The sequence below is a fragment of the Alexandromys fortis genome, unplaced genomic scaffold (assembly GCF_014885135.2).
Source record: "Alexandromys fortis isolate MF-2015 unplaced genomic scaffold, M_Fortis_MF-2015_v1.1 scaffold_47, whole genome shotgun sequence".
Taxonomy (NCBI): domain Eukaryota; kingdom Metazoa; phylum Chordata; class Mammalia; order Rodentia; family Cricetidae; genus Alexandromys; species Alexandromys fortis.
Genome location: NW_026067957.1, coordinates 9,011,092 through 9,029,535, shown reverse-complemented (window position 1 = coordinate 9,029,535; position 18,444 = coordinate 9,011,092). Strand labels below are relative to the sequence as shown.

At 40.2% G+C, this 18,444-nt stretch overlaps 1 protein-coding gene across 1 annotated transcript in view; it reads left to right on the top strand.

The window, feature by feature from the left end:
- The window catches only part of Adgrv1 (adhesion G protein-coupled receptor V1), a 530,822-nt gene that overhangs the window by 70,798 nt on the left and 441,580 nt on the right, over positions 1–18,444 (top strand). The window contains 7 exon segments of the mRNA XM_050152479.1: positions 214–428; positions 1,209–1,940; positions 4,467–4,840; positions 10,004–10,180; positions 11,073–11,253; positions 13,268–13,470; positions 17,534–17,663. Of these exon segments, the coding sequence (XP_050008436.1) occupies positions 214–428; positions 1,209–1,940; positions 4,467–4,840; positions 10,004–10,180; positions 11,073–11,253; positions 13,268–13,470; positions 17,534–17,663 (2,012 nt within the window).

The window sequence follows — 18,444 nt, the reverse complement described above, 5'->3', positions numbered from 1 at the left end:
TTCTTTTATGTTTTTTATTTTTTTTTTTTTTTTTTTTGGATTTAAGTTTTTGCTACCTTTTCCTACCTTTCCTTGGTTGCTCAGTGAGACCTGCTGGCTAGTTCAGGGATAGGTAGAAAATGTATACTTTTAAGAGAAGACAGAATGCTTTTGTTATAGTTATATTCACCATATACATGTTTCATAAAAATAATTTGTTCCATTTTCACGTAGGATTTTGAGGCACCGAGGACACTTTGGCAATGTTTCTGTGATGTGGCAACTGTTTCAGAATGTTTCTCTGCAGTCTGGAGAGGAGTTCTATGAAACGTCAGGGACTGTTAACTTTATCGATGGAGAAGGATCAAAGCCAATAGTTCTCCACGCTTTCCCAGATAGAATCCCTGAATTCAATGAATTTTATATCCTAAAGCTTGTAAATATTTCAGGTGAGGGCTTTTTTCACCTCTTATTTATCACCAAAATCTTATAATATATGCTTCATTAGAGTTGTATATAAAATCCAGTTGATGGTGAAACATTTTATGATTGTCTGATTTTAATGTCAAAGTCCCTTTCTTGGTAGAAATTGTTTTGTCTTGTTTTTGCAGTATTGATTCAAACCCTAAGCCTATTTACGTTAGGAGTGCCCTACCATTCATTGATCTACAGCTCTTTCTCTTTTTTGTTTACCATTTTGAGACAACAGGGTATCTTTGGTGATGTACTGGTTGGCTAGGTTTGCCATGAGATCTCACCGTCAGCATAGGATCCTACTGCCTGTATCTCCAGAGTGCTGGGGTTATAAGCACATGACAATGTGTCTGTCTTAGTTTTTCTTACTTATTCATTAGTGTTAGGCATAGAATCTGAGGTTCTATGTTAATTATCTGCGCTGCTATTGAACTTTGCCCTTAGCCTCAAACTGTTAAGAGTTTCAGTTTTATGAATGGAGGATTGCTCTATCTCACAATTTTTGGTTTTAAGCGTAAAAATATTGGGGAGGGGGTGGAACTTGAATGATTATCAATATGAATATGCTAATTGATATTATTCATGAAATTGCCTGTCAAAATGTGGTGAAAACAATACGATGTTCCCATTATTTACTGATAATGAGTAAATAGTATAACTAGAACATTTTCTGTAAAGCATACCACTTTTTTTTTCTCAGACTAAAAGGAATCCAACTTCTGGTTTTCTAGTTATTCTAAATTTTCTTCCTACAGGTTCTGGAGGTCAGCTAGCAGAAACCAACCTTCAGGTGACAGTCATGATTCCATTCAATGATGACCCCTTTGGAATTTTCGTCTTAGATCCAGAATGTCTAGAGAGAGAGGTGGCAGAAGATGTCCTGTCTGAAGACGATATGTCTTATATTACCAACTTTACCATTTTGAGACAACAGGGCATCTTTGGTGATGTACGCGTTGGCTGGGAAATACTTTCCGGAGAGTTCCCTGCTGGTTTGCCACCAATGCTCGACTTTTTGCTTGTGGGAAATTTTCCAAGTACTGTGCATTTGCAGCCACACATGCGACGTCACCACAGTGGAACAGATGTCCTGTACTTCAGTGGACTAGAAGGTGCATTTGGGACTGTTGACCCAAAGTACCACCCTTCTAGGAACAACACAATTGCCAACTTTACATTTTCAGCTTGGGTAATGCCTAATGCCAATACAAGTGGGTTTCTCATAGCAAAGGATGATGGCAATGGAAGCATCTACTATGGGGTAAAAATTCAAACAAACGAATCCCATGTAATGCTTTCCCTTCATTACAAAACGTTTGGATCAAATGTCACATATATTGCCAAGACCACAGTCATGAAATATTTAGAAGAAGGAGTTTGGCTTCATGTTTTAATTATCCTAGATGATGGCATAATAGAATTCTATTTGGATGGAAACGCAATGCCCAGAGGAATCAAGAGTCTGAAAGGGGAAGCCATTACTGATGGTGAGTGTCAACTTCATAACTAGCACACTGAATTCGAGAGATTCTCAATTTTCAATTAAAATTTGATGTTTAAAACACAGCTAGGAACTGTTTTGAGATGTGACTCTATTTTTCTCTTAAAAACCTGTGTGCCAAAAAAAAAAAACCTGTGTGCCTACGAAGATCAAGATAAAGTCACGTTTAATATTTCTAGGGGAATGAGAAACAGGCTCTAGGCAAGCGCTGCGCAAGCAGATGACTAGAAAACTTTGTAGGAAGAGAAGAAAAGCTAGGAGCATCACTTGTCTCTCAAGTGGGTGGTCAGGATGGGAACTGTTCAGCACAGTAATGAGCAAAGGTCTGGAATTCTGAAACAGCCCTCTGTGTCTGGGGAACTGTTTCTCCTTCAGGATGATCAGAAGTGAAGGGCAATGGACATTAGAACAAGAGGAGTAAGGCGAAAATATTCACCAGAAATGACTACATGCTTTATATTATTAGTAGATGAGTGGATGAATTCTGTGGCTTACTTTGAAGAGATAATATTTGTTGACTTTCAGCCAAATCACATGCTCTCTCTCTGAGTAACTCACTGTAGACTGTATGTTCTTGGGAGGCCAAGGCTAGAGAATCATGAGGGGACATGCTAACCTGGGCTACATAGCAAATTACTTGCCAGAAGCAATAATGAGATCTTGTCACCAAACTTCAAAACCCTAAATAAAAAACAAGCCAACTAAACTAAAACTTGATGAATTCCTGAAAAGGACCGTGAACATGTAGGGATGTATCGCTGGCCTGTACGCTGTCCCTATTTTTAGAGCTCTTCCTGCTAAGATCTGCTTCTGTTTCCACACTGAGTTAGGTTTTAGATGAAATGATATAGTTGGTATTGTGTGATGTTTTACTTTTTTGACTTTTTGGGGGCCCATCACCCAGCTCCCAAATAAATTACACAGAGAGGCTTATTCTTAGCTATAAATACCCGGCCTTAGCTTGGCTTGTTTCTTTCCAGCTTTTTTTTTTTTTTAACCTAAATTATCCCGAATACCTTTTGCCTCTAGGCTTTTATTTTTCTCTCTTTCTGCATACCTTTCTTAGCTTCTTTCTCCATGCTTACTGTGTAGCTGTGTGGCTGGCCCCTGGTGGCTTACTTCCTCTCCTTGCTCTCTTGCTCCTTCTTTTTCTTCAGTCTCTGTTCTCCTTCTATTTATACTCCTGCCTGCCAGCCCTACCTATCCTTTTTCCTGCCTCGCTATTGGCCGTTCATCTCTTTATTAGGACCACTAGGTGCTTTAGACAGGCACAGTAACACAGCTTCACAAATTTAAACTAAGGCAGCGTAAACAAAAGTCACACACCTAAAAATAATATTCCCCAACAAGTTGGCCTGTAGAAACCATCATGTTCTAGAACCACCACTTTATTTAGCTGAAGAAGATTTTTTTCCATTCTTTTTTTTTATTATTTTATTTATTTATTAAAGATTTCTGCTTCCTTCCCGCCACCGCCTCCCATTTCGCTCCCCCTCCCCCGATCAAGTCCCCCTCCCTCATCAGCCCTAAGAGCAATCAGGGTTCCCTGACCTGTGGGAAGTCCAAGGACCACCCACCTCCATCCAGGTCTAGTAAGGTGAGCATCCAAACTGCCTAGGCTCCCCCAAAGCCAGTATGTGCAGTAGGATAAAACACCCATTGCCATTGTTCTTGAGTTCTCAGTAGTCCTCTTTGTCCACTATGTTCAGCTAGTCCAGTTTCATCCCATGCTTTTTCAGACCCAGGCCAGCTGGCCTTGGTGAGCTCACAATAGAACTCACCATCATGTCCTAGAACCACCACTTTATTTAGCTGGAGAAGAATTTTTAGTCCATAGAACTTTCAAGTTCTCTAGGAGTTTAATCTGAAGTTTTAAAATTGGGCTTGAAGTAGCCCATTGCATTTTATATCAGTAAATAATTTTAAAGTGGGGGCTGGAGAGAGGCTCAGAGGTTAAGAGCATTGCCTGCTCTTCCAAAGGTACTGAGTTTAATTCCCAGCAACCACATGGTGGCTCACAACCATCTATAATGGGGTCTGGCGCCCTCTTCTGGCCTGCAGGCATACACACAGACAGAATATTGTATACATAATAAGTAAATAAATAAATAAATAATTTTAAAGTGTCATAGGACACATGTCTACTCAAATAAATATACAACACACAAATGTACATGGCTACATATGTAATACATATATACACATATATAAATGTATGCAATTATCTTTCTGTCCATAAATAATTTTGACAGATTGATATGACTTACTTTTAAGAGCATCATTTAATTTCAAAGCTAGATACTGCAGTGCAAAATCACAAATCCCAGACACTATTGTGCAGGTTCCCTTTGTCATAATGAAAGGTAAGGTTTATTTGATGACTTTTTAGTTATGCCAGAAGTTTTACTTACCAAGTATATATTTCAGTAAAATTGTCTTGCTTTCTGAATCACACCTATAACTGGCAGGAGCCGGCGTTGGTTGTAGCATCTAATCGCATGTGTAATTTCAGGTCCTGGAGTCCTGAGAATCGGGGCAGGCATGAATGGCAGTGACAGATTCACAGGCTGGATGCAGGATGTGAGGACCTATGAGCGGAAACTGACGACAGAAGAGATTTATGAACTCCATGCTATGCCTGCCAGGAATGATCTGCACCCCGTTTCTGGGTATCTGGAGTTCAGACAAGGAGAAAGTGCCAAGTCATTCATCGTTTCTGCGAGAGACGACAGTGACGAGGAAGGAGAGGAATTCTTTCTTCTTAAACTGGTGTCTGTCTATGGAGGGGCTCAGATTTCTGAGGCAAACGCTACAGCTAGACTAAGAATACAGAAAAGTGACAATGCCAACGGCCTGTTTGGTTTCACAGGAGCTTGTATCCCGGAGGTAAGGTGGGAGCTCGGAGAGGTTCCTAGCGAACCGTTCACTGCAGGCAGATTTGTCTGGGGTTGAGCTAGCTTCCAGAAGCTGTGGTAGCTGCGTTTGCACGTATATATCTCAGTCCCTGTTTCTGGTGGTTTTCAGCTGAAGTAGCCTTAATGAGGTGAAGCAAAAACAAAAGAGCAAATAAATCCTAGCAATTAGCTGTAAAGTTAATCACTTTAAAGACTGAGTAATTATGTACCATATATAATTGTGCTAATATTTTGGATACCATATATGTAAATGAAATAATTCATACTGAAAGTCTGTATGGATAATTGAAATTGAGACTTTATTTCAATTTGCATTTTTGTCTTACAGGGAACATTTTAAAGTAGTTATAGGATTCTTTCGAGTTTGTTGTAATTGTTTCTTACCAACGTTCTTGGCTGGCTTAATTCATGAGACTGCTTTAGTGTTCTTACCAGTTCTTGCCGAGTTTTCAAAGCTACGCGATCTATCGTCTCAGTGTCCTGACTAGTAACACGAGAGCGCCTGAGGCTGCCTCACAGGTGTCGCCTGTGATAGCAAACACTGTTCACAAAACCCTGCCGAGAAACAGGAGAGCTGTTCGCCCTGCAACTTGACACCTGTAGAGTTAGATGAATGCATATGTGATTGGATGATTAAGAAAGATAGGATGAGTAGACCTGGAAAAAGTTATATGTCACAGGACTCATTGTAACTTAAATTGGAATGCCCAGATCTCTGGAATTTCGTGTTGCCTCTTAGTTACTGTGGCAACCACAAGACGAGATCGTCAGTTATTTTTGTTAATCTTCAGAAATACCCTATATGCGTATAATGACTTTAAACTGCTCTTTCACATTTGTCTATCTATCTGTCTGTCTGTCTGTCTATTTATTATTTGTTATCTTTGTATGGGTATGGGTGTATGTGTGCCTGCTGTGCCTCTGAAGGTCAGAGGATAACTGGTGGGAGCCAATCCTCCCCTTTCTCCCCATGTGGATCTTAACATCAAATAGGACATCAAGCTTGATAGCAAATGTCTTTGCTCTGAGTCATCTCATCTGTGCTGATAATGCCTTTAAAGGGATACTCAGACATCAATGTTTACATATTCATATGGTAAAGGGGTACCCAGACATCAACATTTACATATTCATATGGTAAAGGGGGTACCCAGGCATCAATGTTTACATATTCATATGATAAAGGGGTTGCCTAGACATCAGCATTTACATATTCATATGGTAAAGGAGGGTACCCCGACATCAATATTTACATATTCACATGGTAAAGGGGGGGGTACCCCGACATCAACATTTACATATTCAGATGGTAAAGGGGTATCCAGGCATCAATGTTTACATATTCAGATGTTTGCACTTTTCTGACAGTCTAAGACATACAACATGTCATTGCTCTCATAGATTCCGAGACAGAGTTAACAGGTCTGAGAAATAACTATCCTTAGTTGAATTAAATCAGGCAGGATCAAGTCAAATGCCTGTTTAGAGCTTTGTATTTATTAGATCTTAACGAATATCAACTTCGTTCTTTTCCTCTAAGAGATTATAAAAGAACTAGAGTCTGAACCCATCTCCTGTGGTTCTTAATCTGTTATCCTTCTCCATGTGTCTTTAAATGTCCTTATGCCTAATTTAAAAGGTTGGATAGCTTTAGTGGGGCTGTGAGAATCACAGTGGTGCCATGCGATGTTATCATCCTTAAGTTACCATCCACGTCTGGCTTCTGCCTATGATGCTGGCCTTATCTGTCTCATTCCCATCTTTTGGCTCAGACTGATCTGCCTTGGCACAACCCCAGTGTCAAGATACAGCATTCATCAGCCTCTGTCTTTCCTATCGTTTTCCCCTAGCTCTTTAGTAGTAGTTACTCAAAGACACTGTCTCTTATTGAAAGTGACTGATGACCTTCTCAAAAACTGCTCTTCCTCCACTCGTTGTTTAATGTTTTGGAGCACTGATCACATTATCAGTTTCCTTCTGGCCTTCATAAATCTACTTAAATATTGCCTACATCTATATCCACCATCCAGAGAAACAGCTCTGAGCCTCAGAAAGGTCTTGTTGTTCATTATTGTATCAGTAGCACCAAGAATGGAGCCTTGTAGGTGTTCAGAAAACCTGGGGACCTTTTGAATACATTTCATATCAAAATGTGAAAAAGCACACAGCAATTCAGATAGTGTTTAGTTTTAGTTATGTACATAAGCAACCAAATTGGGAAAGCAAAAGCCAACACTTTGAAAATACTTAAAATTAGTGTTTGCTGGTCTCAGCCACTGTAGTCAGGTTTCCAGCGCTGGCTTGTTTCTCAGATCCTATTGATGATCTACTTAGCGACCGTTTACTATGTAGTTATGCAGCTTCGTCTCAACAGATTCCACCAGGTCCTTCACTGTGGATGAGAGGATTTGTATGCATAGACCACACGACCCAAACTGCACTGAAGTTAGCTGGTCTTTTCAATCCTATATGAGATAAAATGAATGGATCGATATTTGAAAGATAAATGTTTGGTGATTAAGAGAGGAAAGTCATTGAGTCTAAAAGATTAAACATTGACGATTGATTTTTAGAAATATTACACAATTCTTATTTTTGAAATGATAAGAGAAACCTGGAACTCCTATTTTTATCATCATCCCTCGGGATGCATGCTGCTTGTGCTGGCAGAGACTTGCTGTTGTGTTGTGATTAGTGGTCAGTCATGACTCCTTTGATTTTTGGACTTTTAGTGCAGTGGACGACAATGGGCTTCACTAACATAAAAGCTGTGGGCACTTCTCAGTGAGTTTATAAATGTGCAGATTCCACAAAGGAAAAGATTTGAGATGTCTTGTTGACTCTGTGCCTCTTAAGACTGAATTTAATAGCTACTTGGTTCGTTTTCAGTAGTGTTGAAAGTGATCATAATTACTTTGATGTTTCTTCTTTGCCCAGGTGCATGCACCATGTCCCAGAAAATAGCAGGTGCTGAATGGCTATAATAGGAAGAGTCAAATAAACCTCTGAGCAGATTGGAGCTCTGATAAGGCATATCAAATGATTATTTGGATTGCAGTTGGGCTCTGTTATTGAATAGAGGGCTGATTATTTTAGACCCAGCTTGGTACCCATGTCACCATGCTTTGTTATTCTGTGTCATTTCTGTTATTTATTCTCTAACTCACTTTATAAAACCCTGTACTCCAGATAATTAATTGATGAAATTACTTTTTCACAATAATTCATAGAACTTGTAAGACTCACATTTTATTGGAATTAATCCTTTATCTTATATTTTGATACACATGGCTTAAGAATCGATTTAGAAATGGCTCGGGAAGACCACTGTGGAATGAGACACTCCTTTCACTGTGTTCTCAGAGCCTTTTACATGCGATGAATACATTCTAGTTCAGTACAGCCCCTCAGAAAGCCTTGCCCAGACATGACACAGGAAAAACACCTCAAACTGGATTTCTAATTCTTTAGTGTCATTTTCTATTTCAACTAAGAAGCCCTGTTTCTGAATAAATGAACTTGAAAACTCACCTTATTGATTACCCCTACTTCTCATCTTCCATTGATATGAACATTTGACAAAATGCTGGCTATGCACAGGGTGCTGTTGAGATGGCTTGGTGATTCAGAGCACATACTGATGCTGCAGAGGACCTGAGCTTGTTTCCAGCATCCATACTGGGCAGCTTTCAGCTCCTGGAAGGCACCTGCACTCGTGTACCCACGCCTCCACACTTACACATACCCATCGTTAAAAAGAATTAAATTTCAAAGCAAAAGAGAGCACAGTGTTGAGGACTGCTGGCCATTTCCGAGTGAAACTGGATCAAGGTGGCTCTGAGGATTTCAGGGATCCACTCACTGGCCTAGATGCTTGAGTCAAGACTGGAAAGTCAATTTAGTAAATATGATAATGTTAGGAAAAACCTTTAGATATGTTTTCTATCTCTTTCTACACTTCATATACTTTGTAGTTCAGGGATTTTCCAAATGTGTCAGAAATGTCAAGTTTGTGTTACTAGGCATCCTGACTCAGGATACTGTTCCTGGTTTAGATGTCTGGTTGTGGGAGGGAAAACGAACAAACCTGTATTTAAGTCTCTGTAGATGATGTCCATCAAACAGAGCAGTGGTATAGTGGATACAAGGTGCTCATTGCCCAGCTTCAGGAATTAACCTTTTCTCAGTGCTGCTTAATCTTTTTGACCTAAGCACTGAAAACATCAAAATATCAGGGGTGCCATTTCTTTTATAATATTTGTGAACCTTAATGGTATACTTTTTTTAGCCTGCCATTCTTAAGTGATTTGTTCCTATGGAATCTTTCACTGAAAGTTTTTAAAATATACTTTGCTGAATACAGCGCAAAGCCGTCACACACACACACACACACACACACACACACACACACACACACACGAGGAGCCATATGAACCTCACATACAGCATGGATTTGAACAGACTTGTGCAGGGTGTTTGAAGCATAGCAAGATTTTGTTGATGGCTTTACTAGTTGAGGGCCTTGCTGTGTAGCTGGAGCTGGCCTGGAGCTTACAGAAGTCCTAATCCTCTTTCTTCGTTTCTCAAGTGCTGGATTGAAGAGCCACATGTCTAGCTAGACAGTCCTAAAATATTTTCCCTTTGTGCTTTTTATCGTTCCCCAATGATTCCACCTAATACTGATACTTTTTAACCCGTTTCTAGAATTTTCTTGATGTTGTGTCTGGCCTTCTGCCATTCACTACCCTGACCTGGTCTGTAGGCTCTTCATTGTTTGTTATATTGTGAGACTGTTGCCTTCTTTGGTCTTCCTTTATTCAGTGGAGGGTTGTTAATTGTTTTGCAGAAAAGATCTTTTGCAGCCATCACCCGTGGCACTGGGTCTAGCAGGCAGGAGCTACCAGTGAAAGAACTATTTAGACAGTAAAGCGATTACAGTTGCTTTTGCTTTGTACCTAATACGCATGGGTAGAAACAGTGCTCTCAAATACACTTTGTAAATGTAGAGATGTCCAAGCCTGTTTAGACACATGGGAAGTCATAGAACTAAGGTATACAGAGTAGAAGGACCCATAGGAAAGCACTGATTTTATCACTGCCCCTGCGTTTAAAATTCATTTCTGTTCATTTACAGATCACAGAGGAGGGGTCCACCGTTTCCTGTGTGGTAGAGCGAACAAGGGGAGCTTTGGATTATGTTCATGTTTTCTACACCATCTCACAGATCGAATCGGAAGGCATCAGTTACCTCTTTGATGATTTTGCCAATGCCAGTGGCACTATCACCTTCCTCCCTTGGCAGAGGTCTGAGGTAAACTACACGCCTGGGTTTCTTCTGAGGCTTCTGGGAAAGTGTTTCATCTCTTTATTCATTGATTAGCAATTCCTTGGTGTTTATGCATTTTAAACTGTGTGGGAAATTAGGTGTATATTATTAGGTGTATAACAAAAAATAATTTAGCTTTTCTGTGGGAGGAAAAATTAATTTTGAATGTCAGTTTCATAAATTCCTTAGTGCTAATACAATAAAATTAATATAGCTTGAGGATATATCATTCCAGATATGTATTATTACATATTTTATTACTTACCTATTTTGAAACATATGGCCAAGGTGGGCCTTGGACTTGTCATCCTCCTGCCTCAGCCTCCTGAGTGCAGATCTTACAGGTGTGTACTAGCATTGCTGTGTGTTTAGATTGTTATCACAAAATACTTTACCTCATGGAGTTTGTAAACAACAGCACTTTGTTGTTCACAGTTTGAAGTCATGGGATGCCCAAGGGCAGGATGCCTGAAAATTTAGGGTCTTGGGAGGCTCCCGTTCTGCTTTTTACCTGTGGTGTGGAATCACTGTGTCATCTGGTAGAAGGAGTAAATGAGCCCCCATGACCTCTTTCATAAGGGCACTGATCCTGCGCCCCTTCATTAAGTCTGCTTGAATATCCAGTTCTCTTCCAAAGTCTCCACTCCTAACACCAACACCCTGGGGAAAAGATGTTACTTGCAAATTTGGGGGTAACACCTTCAGTTTATTAAAGTAAACATTATTAAGGAGTTAATATTCTCGGGTCTCTTCTTATTTTTATATGCACCTGTGTGTGTGTGCTTGTATTTTATTGTTACTGAAATTTCAATCACATGAGATTTAGTTGGCTGTTTTCCCCGAGTAGTACTTACTACCGTGCTTTTGCCTTGCACAGGTCCTGAATCTATACGTTCTCGACGAGGACGTTCCTGAGCTTAATGAGTATTTTCGGGTGACATTGGTTTCTGCAGTTCCAGGGGATGGAAAACTTGGTTCAACTCCTCTCAGTGGTGCCAGCATAGATCCTGAGAAGGAAACCACAGACATCACCATCAAAGCTAGCGATCACCCTTATGGTAAACCGCTCTCTCTTGCAGTGATTGCTGCTTCTCTTGCTGTACTTGGTTTTGTTAAGAACTTCTCACAAGTCAATGTGAAGTTTATGAAAGAAAATATAAAATCAGCTGTTGCCCTTAAACAATACATTCAGAAACCTTGCAGGGTTATTTAAAGTGAAAGGTACTTTTATATATTTATCAATATTTCTATGGTTAGAATGTTTACGGTGATGTGTTAATACTGAAGTAATTAAAAACTGTAAAGTATGTCTTACTGGGTTTCAAAAAGTGGAGTTCTTACTATAGTAGTCTGACTCTTATACTAACAAGTGATGATTTTAATTGGGAACTATAATGAATGTTGACATTTTTTATCAAAATGTATTTTGTGTGTGAACAAAGGGAGGACATCTTTGAGTGTCTGGGTAGGGAATTAGAGAATTTCTTATTATGCTTTTAGAGTTAAGGGAAGGCCTTGGACCTTCCACAAGGCAATGTGCCTAACCCTCTCTGAGGATTAGATGGAGATGGGGTGGGATGGTGTGCGCAGGGAATGGGAGGAGGGGAGGAAGTGGGAACTTGGATTGGTATATTTTAAAAATATAATAACTTTAAGGAAAACAATTTAAAGAAAGTGTTGCAGATTTTTTTAGAGCATCATCAGTATGACTGTATATCAATTCAGAATCCAGAAACTTGTCAAATATGAGTCAATATTTTGAAATACGTATTTTTAAATTCCCCTAATGTTTCTCGTACTGATTGTTCAGTGGTATTAAACACTTGTCTTTGGTAAAGACAAGGAAAATAACACTTTAATGTTTGACATTATGAAGGCCTAAAGCCATTCTGGGTGTGGCTTCTGACATTCCTAGAAGACAGTCTCCCAGGAAACACCCTGTTCCTCTGACTCTCACAGTGTTTCTGGCCCCTCTTCTGCAATGATTCCAAGTCTTTGGTGCAGGATTTGTGCTATAGGTGTTATTAGTTGGGACAATTCTACATTGCTGACCGGGTGAAGTTTCTGTAACGGTCTCCATCTGTTGCATAGGGAAGTTTCCTTGCTGACTGCCGAAGACTTTATATACTTGTGCGTATGGGCAAACAAAGATTAGAACATAGTTAGGGATTTTACTAAAGTGGGGCTATAGGTTTTCCTATAAGATCCATGACTTCACTAGCCCTGGTTACTGGCTGGGTTCACAGTACCAGGCCTGATTTCCTTCTTGCTTAGGGGCTCTTGAGTCGAATCACAGAGCTGTAGGTATTGCCAGGGTATGCATGCTGCACTCTTAGGATCACCATGCCACAGTGGGTGTTGGTGGTCTTAGATGTCCAAGTTTGGTAAGGCTATTGGTTGTTTCCCTCATACATCCTCAATAGTCACCATTAGAGAGGCTCCAAAACAATTATGGGTGCAGCTCCTGACGTTTCTAGAAGACACAAACTCACATTTTACACACCAGCATGCTGCCTAAACGTGAGCGGAACAAGGATGGCAGCAGTAGACATGAAAAATCTCATGAGGCCTCAACTCTACACACAGAACTGTGCCGACCAAGGGGTGCTGAGAGAGGGAGAAATAGTCTTCCTTAGGAAAGAGCGCACCCATCGGTAACTGAATACCAAATAGTCAGCTGTGAAAGCTTACTGTACCATTAACATCATACAGCCTGACAGGTTATATTTGTGAATTCAAGAGTATCTATTCCTATACATACATACATATATGGACATAGCAATAATTAATGAAAAAAGAGGCTATGAACTTGAAAAACAACAAGGACGGATATATGTGAGGGCTTGGAGGGAGGAAGGGGAAAATGTAATTATACTATAAAAATATAAGAAATCATTAAAAGTTGTAAGAAAACTATCCCACATCAAAAGTATGTTAATTAACTCTTTAGTAAACTTTTATGTGAAGCCCTCAGGTACTCAGCCTGGTTATCGAAATGACTGTACGAGATTGCTTCAGCTGCGTAAGAAGTGCTCCACAGATGACTAAGAAACCCGTCTCTGTCTCTCCCAGGCTTGCTGCAGTTCTCCACAGGGCCGCCGCCTCAGCCTGAAGATGCAATGAGTCTGCCTGCCAGCAGCGTGCCACACCTCATCGTGCAGGAAGAGGACGGAGAGATCTGTTTACTGGTTGTCCGTGCACAAGGGCTGCTTGGCAGGGTCACGGTGGAGTTTAGAACAGTGTCCTTGACAGCATTTAGTCCAGAGGACTACCAGGTATATCACTAAGACTTTGAATTTTTATTTTTATTTTATATGCATGTCTGTTTTGCCTGCATGTGTTTCTGTGCACCATGTTTATGCTATTCCCATCAAGGCCAGAAGAGAGCCTTGGATTCCCTGAAACCAGAGTTACAGATAGCTGCCAACATGTGGGTCCTCAGGATGAACAAGTGCTCTTAACTGCTGAGACTTTCTTCAGCCTATCAGCATGTCTTTTGAAGCTGTATTTGTACCACTGAATTTGAACACAGTCCTCACGGAGGTTTGGAAGTGTCTCGCATCACATAAGGACCCTATCATAAAAGAAAAAAAGCACTAGTTATTTTATGACCTTTTAAATTTGTGTATGTTGACAGGTTATTGCAATGGAATATGACACAGATATCTACCATATTGTATGCTACACTCATTCTAGTTTTCCTTGTGTAGTTTGTTATAATGGCATAACTTTTGGTTGGATACATGTAAAAATATGATTCTTAACTGTTTCAAACTCTCTATGAAGGTCCACTAGGTAAAATCAAAAATTCAAAGGTATTATGTGTCCATGATTTTTCAATTCTATCAATTTTTTTCTAAAGGAGAAGCAATATGGCACTTTAGTATGGTGCTAAGGATCTAGAAATGGATAGAACCAGGGTTTGGCTTGACTTCTATATTCGTGATGGTGGAAACTCATGTTTCCTACTCTTAATTTCTTTATCTATGAAATCGTGATGTCTTCATTGAGCAGGATCACCGTGGAGATGAATGGCAATACTGCTGTGTTGTTCACTGCACATGGCACATGTATAGTAACGTTCAGTCACCACTACCTGCTCAGAAGGTTGATAAAGTACTTTGTAAGAAAGTGGTTAGAATTTCTTCTTGAGAATCCGTCTCAAGAAAGATATTACATACTTCAGTATTAGTTCTTGCTCCTCACCTTCCTCAAGAGTCGACTTCATCTCTGCTCTTCCTCCTGAGCCATGGAAGCCCTTGCTGGCTGAACTCCATTCTTTTCACTTCTAATACAGTTGGCTACGGATTCAGAGAATTCTTCTTCCCCTAACTCTTCTTAGGAAATGATTATTTTTTTCCTTTAGCACGTATTGTATCTTTAATAAGGCTGTGTATAGCTCATTCCACAAGGTGTGTCTTCTTGGTTTAACGTGTTCTCTGCATTTTTTAAAGCAACATTTGGGGACTCGTATTAATAATCTTTAATTTCTGAGTAGCTGAAATAACCACATCTTCCAACTTTATTATCACTTTCTATAATAAATGAAACAAAACAGAAAGCCTATGCAGTCCTTCGTGACAGATAGGAAGTATGTGTCCTTGGAGACAGTTCTCAGTATTTCCAGAGGGCACTGAAGTCCTGGTTGGGACAACACCACTTTTAACTACTTATTTTTATTTAGCTCTGATAACTTGATAAGGTTTGCCTTCATTAATTCTTATGATACATCATCTATCTCTGGTCTTTAATTTCATAGATTAATTTAAAATATATATACGAGGAAAGGTTCCAGGAGGGATCACATATATGAGAAAAAACAACTGAATTTCAAATATTGTTGTTCTCAACTTTATTCTAATACCCAAGTGACAAGCGAGCCTGCCTCCTAAGTCTTTCATACAGCTGTTTGTAGTTCTGTGTTTTCATTGTTTTTCTCATTTGTTCGAGAATTTCATACATGAGTGTAATGTGTTTGGTCAAATACACCCCTGCTCTCTTCCTTGCAAACCCAAATCACCTCCACATTTTTTCTCTCCCAACTTCATATAATTTTTTTTAAAGCCATTGAGTCCATTTGTGCTGTAAGCATGTGCAGAGGTGTAGGGACCTCCTCTGAAACCAGGACAACTTCTCAGGGCCGTAGCCAAGGAAAGTGGTTCTCTCTCTCCGGGCTGCTCTCAGTTGCTAACAAGGACCATGACTAATTATATCTTTAGAAAATGTCTAGGCTGTGATCTGTGAGGGTGGCTGTGAAATAGGTTGGGAATTCCAGCTTCCTGCTGATTGATGAAGCAGGGGCCAACTGGTAATATGGTAAGAGTTGAGAAGGGCCCAAGTGTTTGGAAGGGCCAACCTGTCAAAGGGACTTCAGGAAGGCCATTTTCCCTGTGACACGGAGGGCCAGGTGTGTAGAAAGAAGACATGGTCCACTCAGACAAGCTCACTCAAATCCTTAGAGCTCATACCATAGTTTTATCATTTTAAGATTTTTTTTAATAAGATGAAGGAATGCAAAGGTGTTATGCATTGGGTAAAGACAAGGCTAAATTGTGGAGAATGGGGTGAGAGAAAGACAAGGAAGAGGCCCGTTAGTTCAGCTAAGACAGGAAGAGAAAAACAAGGAAGAGGCCCGTTAGTGGAGCTAAGATAGGGAGAGAAAGACAAGGAGGAGGCCTGTTAGTGCAGCCATGACAGGGTGAGAAAGACAAGGAAGAGGCCCGTTAGTGGGGCCAAGACAGGAGAGAAAGACAAGGATGAGGCCCGTTAGTGCAGCCAAGACAGGGCGAGAAAGACAAGGAATAGGCCCGTTAGTGAATGCGGCTAGTGCCACTGTCCCTGGAAAGAAACAGATGGGCTCAAGCAGTGCTTCAGAGACAAAAATGGCAGGAGCTGAGGACCAGTGTGTCTCCCAGAGCAAAGAAGGGTGTCAAGAATGTTTCCTGACAAGAGTGACTGACTGCCCCAGGATTTAGTGCTTTGCAAAGGATTGGATAAAGCATAGTTTAGAACAAAGATAAATGTGAACCTCTGACAGAAGTTATACAACACTCAGTTTTTAAGTCTGGATATCAGAGACAAGACTCTGGGAGCTGCGTTCATCTATAGTATTAAAAGCCTGGGCTGTGCTTATCTTGTCTAGATGGACTGTCTGGAGAGGTTAATAACAACAGCTGTTAACAGTCCATCTGGAAAATGCTCAACACTGACAGGGAGCAGTGTGGAAGTTAGAAAGGAAAAGAGAGTGTGACGTCAGGCAGCACAGAAGAGCAAGGTCAGAAGTGTTCAGGGTGTAAGACACGGCGTGGTTCCAGGTGGTTTCTGAAGACAATCAGATGTCAGTCTGTCAGATGTCAGTCTGTCATTATACTGTGAACTACTCCACCCAATGCCAAAGTGTAGCCCACTAGCTCAATCTGCACTCACTCCATTTGGGTGATTTTAATTGCATGTAACACTCTTTCATTTCTGTAAATTTTAATTAAAATTTTGATATGTATTGGTGTTTTGGTTGCATGTATGTCTGTTCACCATGTGCATGCCTGGTGCCCACAGAGGTCAGAAGGTGGCACTGGATCCCCTCGAGCTGAGTTAAGTGGTTGTGAGCTGCCACGTGGGTCCTGGGTCCTTTGGAAGGCCTGCTAGTGCTCTTAACTGTTGAGTCCCTACGCTCCTTTTAGAGCATTTCCCAAGGAGTCTTACTGGTCTTGGCTGTTTCAGAATCTCAAGCAGAGTTGGTGCCATGCATGCTCTCCATGTTGAATAACTGAGTGAGCGCTTGAATCGTCGCCTCAGCCTCTCGCTGAGAGCTCAGATTACTAACAGCTGTAGGAGGTGAAGTGCAAGCGCTCACACAAACTAACACAACAGTTTAATCGGCTTCCAAATGTATGGCCATAAACTCAAGAAGAAACTGTTTTTGTCAAATAATTGAAGAATTTTCTCGTGTCAACCTGAAGCAGTTCTGTAAGAATTCGAGGTGTTGGCTGGATTTCTCATTTTCTTTCACTATTTCTTTATGAATAAAAAGTGAATAAGACAGTAACCCATCTACTTATTTAGTTAGAAAACAAGTATTCTTTAGGGCTTGAAAATCATCTCGTTGGTGGAGCATTTAATTATCATGTGCACAGTCTTGTGGTCAGTCTCCAGTGTCACAAATAATAATCAAGCACATGTGTTTAGGGTTTGTATTAGGAATTTTCATATCACTTATATGAGTTTCAGTTTTTCTATCTCAAAATTTATGACAATTTGATATATTGTAAACATTTTGCTTTTTCAGTTTTACACAAAGAACAATTGTAACATGATGTATCAATTTCATTTGTGTTTCAGAGTGTTGCTGGCACAATAGAATTTCAATCAGGAGAAAGATATAAATATATTTTTATCAACATCACTGATAATTCCATCCCTGAACTGGAAAAATCTTTTAAAGTTGAGTTGTTAAACTTGGACGGAGGAGGTAAGACCGGCATTTGCTTGTCTGCCTACCATGATGCGACCAGACAATGCAGTTCAAGGGTTCCTTTGTGTCACTCACAGTACGGGTTCACTCAATGCCAAATTCCTGCTGCGGTTCACATTGACTAACCCCAAACTACCAGGCTATTGACCTTCCGTTTGAATTTTCTTAATGGGTACACTAGAGCCATCTCCAGATAGAATGCATATATCAGCACAGTCCAGAAGATGATTATAGGGAGAACAGGCCTGGAATGTCTTACTCTTCATTCTAATGAACACAAAACCAAAGGTCTCAGCAGTTTAAACTCGCACTGGCAACATTTTGTGTTGTAAAATGAAGCTGTTCATGGTAGTTATTCCACTTAGGTGAGCTATGTTTATGTTTATTTTCAGAAATATAAAGAAGATAAACACATTAGTGTTTATCAGGTGCTGGTTAGGCCGTGATGGAAGACACGTAGTTTGTATTACACTACCTTTGGTCTAGTTAGGCTGTGATGGAAGACACGTAGTATGTATTACACTACCTTTGGTCTGGTTAGGCTGTGATGGAAGACATGTAGTTTGTATTACACTACCTTTGGTCTGGTTAGGCCGTGATGGAAGACACGTAGTATGTACCTTTGGTACATTTAAGAAATTTTTTTATGGGCATTTCCTTCCACTACCAAGCCTGGCTTTATCTCATCATTATTAACATCTGCTTCATTTAATGAAGAAAATCATAGTATAGGAAGCTTTCGAGCAAAAAGTCTAGGTAGGACAAATACATCAGAATT